We start from the raw sequence: 9166 nt of genomic DNA on the forward strand, positions 1-9166 counted from the left end.
ATGCAACTTTAGCTCAGATTTATCCTGTTCTTCCATTTTTTGCAGCTTAAGTAACGATTCTATGACTATGCAACAGGTTTAACTTTTTAGTTGCCTCTTCAGTTGCATTTTTAGTCCAATAAAGACTTTAAAAAAATCTCATGACCCCCTGTAAAGATCTATTGATTGGATTGTTTTTGCATGAGTATTTTCTGTCAAAGGAGGCCCTGCTGTCGTCTGTGTGTAATGGGGTTTTCACAGAGCAAATTAATTAACAAGGCCCAAGAATAAAGCTAACCTCTGGTGCTCGGGGGCTCTGCAGACTCCTCCCATTAACCAGGTTTCATTATGATCTTATGGCTTCGGTTCCCACAAATGTGACTCAGTCTAACGAAGATCCCAGTAGAAAACATTTTGTCAATTAAAGGACCAAAAATAAACTCAAATTACCAAATTAACTATGAGGTGGACAGAAATAAGGTTTAGACTTTTTAAATCATCTCCTGGATCTCCCTTTGGTTATCCTATGGATCTGTGAGGATATATATCACATGTTTCACAGGTCATGGTTCATGTCTCTCACAGATGTGCATGTTAGCCATGCCCTGTGAGTTAATGCACCCCCCATACCATCACAGATGCTGGAATTTTGAAAGTGTTGCAAAGCAAAGAGCCAGATGGTTACTCCTCCTCAGCCTGCAGGACGGAGTTTCACAGTTTCTACTGAAACTAAACAACTAAATAAATATCACCCTTTAAACTCTTTGATAACCCTTTCTCAAGTTAAAAAATGGCAAATGTTGCCTTTACAGACGCATTAGGATTTAGGTCATAAAAGACCTGCTGCCAACTCATTTCAATCGTCTTTATGGTGAGTAAAAAACACTCAACTTTTTTTTTAATATAGAAAAGCTGCTATTTTGATTCCATCAAAATAGCAGCTTTTATACAGACACAAGCTTGCTTCCTTTTAAGGATTTAGTAAAACAATTTGACAATTTTTTACTGGATTCAATGTATAAATGCAAATGTGTCGATTCATGATTAGGATCATTTGCTTTTATTTTTTTTTCTTTCTAATCAATGTAGGAATTATTATTTTAAATAAATTTGATACATGCTTATCCCCTTTTTTATTTGTTTTTACTGTCAAAATCACTTTAAACAAACCAAAATCAAATCAGGAAAGTTACTGTCATTTACACGTCTATCAATATATTTTGAATAATACACACTTCTCTGATGCTTCTTCTATTTTGTTTAGGAACTTGAATAGATTGTGATATTAATAAAGATGTTTTGCATCGCTTGACTTGATCACAAGGAATAAGAAAAAGGGGTTTGCAAAATCGGAGTTCAGTGGGAAACAGCAGGATAACCAACCCAGCCTCACACAGAAATCAATGAAACTTCAACCTCAGGAACCTTCTTCCTCAGGTCTAATTTCCAGGCTGTAAAACAGCCAGCAGTGGACAGCTTATTTGAGCTCTGGTCTTAAATGAGAAATCAATGAACGTTAAAGCTCTCAGTTTGATATGAAGCTTCTGGGTTAATGATGAAAAATCACCTGTAGGCCAGCGCGCGCGCGTTAATGGAAATACTCCCCCCTCCCCCTCCAGCCCCCCCCTGACTGTGAGTGCAGCGGGCGGCAGGAGTGGGCGGTGGGCTCCCTCTGTCATCATCAGCATCTTCAGCCAATGGAGAAACCAGCGGAGGAGACACTTAACTGCGCCCGCAGAGCGGCGCGCGGAGCAGAGCGCAGCTCAGCGCCTGGCGCATCGCGTCCATCCTTTTCCAAAAGCTTCACGTGCATCCTGGGATTAAGAAAGAAAAAAAGCTCGTGGGGAAGTTTGATCCCGTGGATTTCCAGTTGGAAACATGCAACTTTACACGCTGCTGGTCTCTTGTGGCATCTTGGATTCCAAATTAAAAGTGAGTAGAGTTGGAATAACAAAAAAAAAATGTTTTTAATGTCTGAGTGAACACGTTTAAGGTTTTTGTGGGTCTCGTAAAGGGTTTTTTGCTTAGCTTTCTTTTTGAATTCAAGCTATTATTGGCTGGACGCGCGGAATGTTCTGCATGGCTGCGCGCTTTGGATGGATGTACAGTGAAGGAAAGGGAGCTTCAGGATATGACAGCTTAAGCTGAATGGACAGAACAAGTAATGACAAGGTCGCCTACAGCTGACTCCTCTCTTTTTCTACATTTTCTGAGCCAGACCAATATTTTTTATTGCATTAAATGCGACACATTGTGACGACTTGAATTTGCGTTTTTCCTAAAAAAAATCCGGCAGTGCGCGCGCGTTTGCCACACTCCACACCAGTGGATAATTTTTAAGAAAAATTTAGTTTTTAACAGAATTTATTAAACATTTTATTACTTTTTTAGATGAATATGAGTGAAATATTTGAAACATTTACCTATTTGGTTAAAAAAAAAAGACGTGCACTGGATGGAGAGGATTAAAAAGCATCAGCTGGGTTTTGTTTTGTTTACTACTACAGCTTTTGTTGTTATTGTCCTGCTGGATTATGACGTCACTACTCCTGGAGCTGGAATTAGGGGGATCCATCCATCCCTCCATCCACCCATCCATCTCTCCATCCATCCATTCTCTGGGGGTAAAACTTTCCTTTCACAGTAAAGCTCCACTAATCCATCAGAATGCAATCTGAGATATTTTACAAGAATAAATGTTTTTTTAAGCCTATAAGAGTAATCATGAATCCATGGCTATATATTATGTAACTCTTATTGTCACAATCACTATTATTTTTTTTCAGTTTGGCATTTTGTTTTCTGATCCATCAGCTTTTATCTTTTCTCCAAAGTTCACCAGTTATCAACACTTTTTATGCATTTACCACAAAAAAGAGCAACAAAAAAATTCCCTTGGAGCAGCAAAGGTGAACGAATAAAAAAGCCAAATAGATAAAGATCCTTTGGTGGCTCTTTTCCCTTGAATATGACAGCAGGGGGCAAAGACAGAACCACAGGTCCCCCGACCAGGAGTTTAGCTGTGCTTGTTAATATGCCGTGTGCACTTTCAGCTGTGTCCCTGGTGACACTTTGGCAAATAGGGGAAAAAAAGATAGTTAACCTGAAGGTGAAAGACATTTGAGAAAGAGGTGAGTGGGAGGATGTGGGAGTCAGAGAGCAGGGTCAGGTGGTCAGTGATAAATGTGAGGAAAGAATAGAGTAATGGCAGAGCTTAATAAAAATGCCACAATTTATGGAATCATGGTAACAACAGAATAATGGAAATCTGTTGCTGCCTTTTAGCAGGAAAATGAAGGTATTAGAGGTGCAATTAAAGACTGGATGTATGGGATCTTGTTATGTTTGACAGCAGACTGCAGGGTGTCATCTACTTACCCCCTATAAAAAATATGAGTGAAATCACCTAAGATGCTCTAGTGGTGGTTTGTATATTCTAGGAAAATGACAGCAAATATTCTCTTTACATAATTTAACAGCCAAAACAATCATAGTTCTAAAACATCATCTAATACTTAAGACACCAACTGACAGAAAACTGTTTTATATAGTATTTCAATGTCAGTTTTACACCATTTTCTATTATATAATCATTTCCTTTGCAACTTTATAAAAAATGTTTCAACATGTTTTACTTTTGCTTTACTTTTTTATTATTATTTTGTATTTTCAGTGCTCATTTGTGACAAACAAGTTAAATAATTTCTAAAATCTTAAATATAGTAATTTAAAGTTTTACATTTGTTGTAAACACAAATGTGAGTGAAATGATATTTTTGTATAGATTTTGCAAATAAGACACCTTTCTTTGCTTATTCATGAAGAGAGCAAAATAAAATCCTAAAAATACATTTATTTGTAGCTTTAAATTTGTTGTCAACACCCTTATGCAAGTAAAACAGATATGATGTTTTTGTATACATTTTGCAAATTAGACCATTTACTTTGATCATTTTTGAAGACAATGGCATAAAATCTAAAATAATTGCTAAAATCTTGAAAATAAGCTGTTCATATCTTTGAATTTACTTTTAACACCAACATGTAAATTAAATAAATGTGTTTTTCATGCATTTTGCAAATAAAAAAATAACCTTTTTTGTTGCACATTTATATGAAAAAAACATGACCTTTTTAAATATTTCCTAAAATGTTACAAATAGTTATTTATGGCTTTGAATTGGTTGTAAAGACCTGAATTTGAGTGAACAAACATGTTTTTTATACATTTTGCATTTACTGTCTTTGGGCTCATTCATGAAAAAAGCATCAAATCTCAAATAGTTGCAAAAATCTTAAAAATAAAGTTATTTATAACTTTAGATGTGTTGTGAACATTCTAATGTAAGTGAAACAAATACATGTTTTTTGGTAAATTTAGCAAATAAGGACCCTTTCTTTTTGCTTCTTTGTGAATTAAAAGGCATGAAATCCTTAATAATTGGTTAAATATTAAAATAGTCATTGTTGTAAACATCAAAGACTTAGGGAACACATATTTCTTTAGATACATTTAGCAAATATCACCCATTTTGTGCTCATTTACGATGAAAAATGCATTTAATCCTAAATATATGTTAATATAATACAAATAGTTATTTATAGCTTTTATTTTGTTGTAAACACTGGAATGTGAGTAAACAAAAAATATGTTTTTTTACGTATATTTTGTGCTTATTTATTAGATTTGGCATAAAATCCTGAATAATTGCTAAAATCTTGAAAGTAAAGTTATTTATAGCTTTGAAATTTAAATGTAAGTGAAACAAATACATGTTTTTTGCTAAATTTTGCAATTAGTGACCCTTTCCTTTATGTTTCTTTATGAAGAAAAAAAATGCACAAAATCCTAAACAAATTCTTAAAATAGTTATTTATAGCTTCAATTTTTTTTTGTAAACACCCAAATGTGAGTGAACAAACATTCATTTTTAAAAACATTTAGCAAATTTGGGATTTTTTTGTGCTCATTTATGAAAAAAGGCATAAAATCTCAAATTTTTGCTAAAATAAAAAAAAATAGGTTATTTATAAATTTGAATTTGTTGTAAACACCCACGTGTGAGTTAAACAATTATGTCTTATGATCTATTTTTCAAACAAGACTGTTTTCTTTGCTCAGTCGTGAAGAAAATGGCATACAATCCTAATAATTGTTAAAACATTAAAACATTTATTTAAAGCTTGAAATGTGTTGTGAAAACCCAAATATGAATAAACAAACAACTTTTTCTGATAAATGTAGTAAATAGGACATTTTTTGCTCATTTATAAAGAAAAAAAATTGCATTAAATTCTAAATTGTACCGAAAATATTATAAAGTTCTTTTTAGCTTTAAGTTTGTTGTAAAGACCCAATTGCAGTGAAAAAACTACGCCTTTTTTGATCAATTTTCCACATGCGGCCCTGATTATGCACCAGATATAAAAGGTAATGTTGCTTCATGGTCAAAAGTGGATTAAAAAGTGTTGGCAACCTTGCGGCCAGAGCTGGTCATGAAGGCTTTTGCTTTTGTGTCAACATGAGTATCAATAAAGGTTGGTTGAGCGAAGACCTGAACGTAAGATGTAAAATGCATGTAGAAAGTCCATGATGAAACTTGGAGACAGTTCTATAAATATGGCAAAGCAGTGTAGAAAAGCATGAGGCAGTGTGAGCTTCTCCTTCAACAATTTAAGTCAGGAAATGACGCATCTTTTTGACAGATAATCCTGCTCACCGATCAAAAGATGAAAATCACCTGTTTTTCCATTTATTTGCAAACTTCCTGTCGTTTCCTTTACAGATCATGACTGACATGTTTTTCTGCTTGTATTTAAGGTTACAATGTGAGCGGTCAGAATCTCCTCCCCAATGATTGAGACAAACACCCCCAGCATGCTGGACAGGACTGAGCCGGCACACTGCACCGTGTGCTGCTGCACTCTGGCCAACAAGATCCTCATGGTGGTTTTCATGCTGCTGCTCATCCTAGCCACATTGTTTGGGAATTTGGTGACTTTGGCGGTGGTGTTCGGGACTAAAGTCTTCCACACGCCGCAGGGCTACCTGAAGGCATCCCTGGCTGTGGCTGACCTGGCGGTGGGAATATTCGTGGTGCCACTGTCCGTCTACGCCGAGATCCATCTCATGGTGACGGAGTCCGGACCGGAGTGGACTCTGTACAATTCCCAGTCGGTGAGCTTTCACCCGTGCAACATCATCGGACCTATTTTTGCTGGGTGCACTTTTGTGTCCATCACGACCATCTTCCTGCTCACGATCGAGCGGAGCATCGCCGTGCTGAGGCCGCTGCACAAAGACTCCGTCATCACTCGGAAAAGGACAACCATACTCATCGTCCTCTCGTGGGTGGGGAGCTTCTCCCTGGCGGTGTCTCCCATGGTTTTCAGCAGGGAGATTGCGCTGGAGTACAACTCCTGCAGCCGGATGTGTAACTACGCTTTAGGCACCATCGGCGAGTTTCCCACCCAAGCCTGGAACATCCTCCTCCTCTTTCCCGCGTTTGACTTCACCCTCCTGGGTGGCACGGTCGTCATCAACATCATCTCTCTGTCCAGCATCAGGCAGCACTCCAAACGCAGAAAAACCCTGGCGGAGACGGAATGCCAAAGCACCAGCAACCCCACCTTCTCAGACATTAAAGCAGCCAAAACCATCGGGACCCTCACTGTGGCCTTCACGGCGTCCTTCACCCCCATCGCCGTCTTTGTGGTCGGGAACGTTCTGGGGAACGAATGGTGCAACTTTTCCTTTTTCGCCTTCTGGATTTTAGCTACAAACAGCTGCTGGAATGTTATCATTTACAGCGTGAGAGACCAGAAGTTCAGACTACGAGCACACAAACTTCTCATGCCTGGTCACAGACAAAGCACCATCACGACCAAAACACAAAAGACTGAAGAGCAATGACAAGCTGAGCTTCAACAACCATGTTTCTACCGCAGTTGTTTTGTCCATCTTTAGTGAATGCTGTTCAGAGATGTTCTGTAATTTATCTCCATTTCATGCTTTCTCACAACAAAAAGACAAACAGGTTTCTGTGAACACATGCTTTGGATAAGAGTTTTGTTTGTTTTCCTCAGTGCACATTTTGTCTTGTTCTGTAAAGTATCTGCAGCCTGTCAGATTTGTGGAGTATTTGTTCAAGAGGATTAAAAAAATTAAAAATATATTTGTTTTTTGTTTAGGGTGCAGAAATTTGGATACTTTTCTGATGTTTTTCAATCAGAAAATCTTATATATATATAATCTCTCTTTTTTAATTTAGAAAAAAAAATATCCCTGATCCCTTTTTTTTGCCCCAGAGGCAACAATTTCACTTACAAAGTTGCAGGTAACTCCTCACTCCCTACGAAACCCAGGACCACATCAGGTAAAGTGAAGAATCTCAAAGATGTCTGCTTGTTATTCTGCTATTTTCATCCTCCTATCAAAGATTGGAAGAGTTGAAAACAGAAAAAACGAGCAGAGGTGACAGCCGTTTAACACACCGCGATGTGCTGACAATTTAACACGACTTTCATCAAAGATGGCATGTGGCCCAGCTGCATCTCATCCAACCTTCACACTGATTTTCAATAGTTCTGTCACAATAGCAATGATGTGTTCTTGACAGAATGATTACTCTTGAATATACTTTACCTAAAAAGGGATGTAGTAATCTTTCCTTGTTTTGTTCTTTTCATTCACCAAATTGTTTTTTTGTTTCCCTTCTGCTTGGAAAAGACACAATTCCCAACATCCATCTATCTTTTAAATCCGCTCAATTCCTTTTGAAGTTTTGGGGGTGTTGGAGCCTATCCTAGACACAGTTGAGTTGCTTGATGTTATTGCAGGACAACACAACCACACACATTCACAACTAGGGTCAATTTGGACTCACAAATGTACCTATGATGTACATATTTGGAGTGTGGGAGGATTTAAACTTTCTGGCTGAGGCGAGAAGGCGAACCACTACACCAGCGTGCATCCCAGATTCTGAACAGGTTTTGTTGATATTGATTTTTGACACAACAAAAGAGAAAAACTAATTTATGGCAAAGGTCAGAGGTTTTAAACTTATAAGGATGTGCATGAACTTTTTAAAAAGCAGAGGCTGAGTTCAAGCCAGTAGGAACTTGAACCTGCTGACCTTGTGCTAACCAGTCAATTTAAAAAAGGGCTAAAAATAAGGGATTCAGCTAAAAAGTGTGAACATTTACTGTGACTGATTTTTTTTTAAATACATTTCTCTCTAAAACAAAAATTGTCTGCTGTTCTAAAAACAAAGTCACATAAACACAATAAAATAACCAGGAGTTGTTCCTGCTCATGGAGCTGCTGCAGGATCCGGTTTGAACACCGAAGACTCAAACTGACGAGTCGGACACGAGAAACAAAAGCAGCAGCTGAAGAAAAACAACCAAAGAAAAACAAAGAGCTTAAGCTACAAGTGAAAAATCAAATCTTTACCATCATGGGAGAATAGAAACTGAAACTAAATTAAGCCCAAACTTAAATCAAGGTAACAAGGTGCTTTCAAGTTTTATAGACAATATTTTTTCACTTTATCCAGGGTAGAATTATAAAAAAAAACAACAACAATACTCTTAAACTGGCCAAACTCTATTTTAGTCCTTTTGTGTTAGTAAAAGTTGTACCATTTCCATTAAACCTCTTTTGTTGCCACAAAAGCAACACAAAAAATGATTTTTTAGTTGATTCAAAATGTTATTTTAACTATTATTTAGGCCAGAATTTCAATTCTTTTCCCTGCCTGATTCAATATTAAAACAAGAAATTAGTCTAAAACAACCTTTGGAATCATTTAACATTTAAAAATTCATGTTCAACAGTTTTTTTCTTTGTTTTTCCTGCTTTTTATTTTTTGCACTCTGAAACATATTACAGGCATGAATGATACAGAAAAAACACCTGAATTGTTTTAGTAAATTAGAAATGTTTCAGTCATCACTTAAGTTGCATCTTTCACCAGTAATCTCTTACAGATTGAACAATGCTTGTTAAAATTGTTTATATGATTAACTTCTGGGAGCACTATATTATCTTAATATGGAACAATTACACAAATGTATTTTTACTTTGTGACAATACACCCACAGAGCAAAATCTTAGACTTTTTTTTTCTTTCTTAAGAGAATATTAAGAAAATGATTAAATTAGTTTCAATGTCACTTCATC

General features: G+C 36.6%; 1 protein-coding gene across 1 annotated transcript; it reads left to right on the plus strand.

Annotated features, from left to right (window-relative positions):
- The first annotated feature begins 1616 nt into the window (after window positions 1-1616).
- On the plus strand, window positions 1617-7144 carry LOC112143607 (5-hydroxytryptamine receptor 1B). Its single transcript, XM_024267692.2, has 2 exons — window positions 1617-1911; window positions 5801-7144. The coding sequence occupies exon 2, from the start codon at window positions 5834-5836 to the stop codon at window positions 6890-6892; it is 1059 nt and encodes a 352-aa protein (XP_024123460.1). The 5' UTR covers window positions 1617-1911; window positions 5801-5833; the 3' UTR covers window positions 6893-7144.
- The last annotated feature ends 2022 nt before the right edge of the window (window positions 7145-9166 follow it).

The sequence above is a fragment of the Oryzias melastigma genome, linkage group LG16, assembly GCF_002922805.2.
Source record: "Oryzias melastigma strain HK-1 linkage group LG16, ASM292280v2, whole genome shotgun sequence".
Classification (NCBI taxonomy): Eukaryota; Metazoa; Chordata; class Actinopteri; order Beloniformes; family Adrianichthyidae; genus Oryzias; species Oryzias melastigma.

Bases quoted from the DNA above. Each gene is read 5' to 3' on its own strand.
- LOC112143607 (XM_024267692.2), top strand. From the start codon at position 5,834: ATGATTGAGACAAACACCCCCAGCATGCTGGACAGGACTGAGCCGGCA.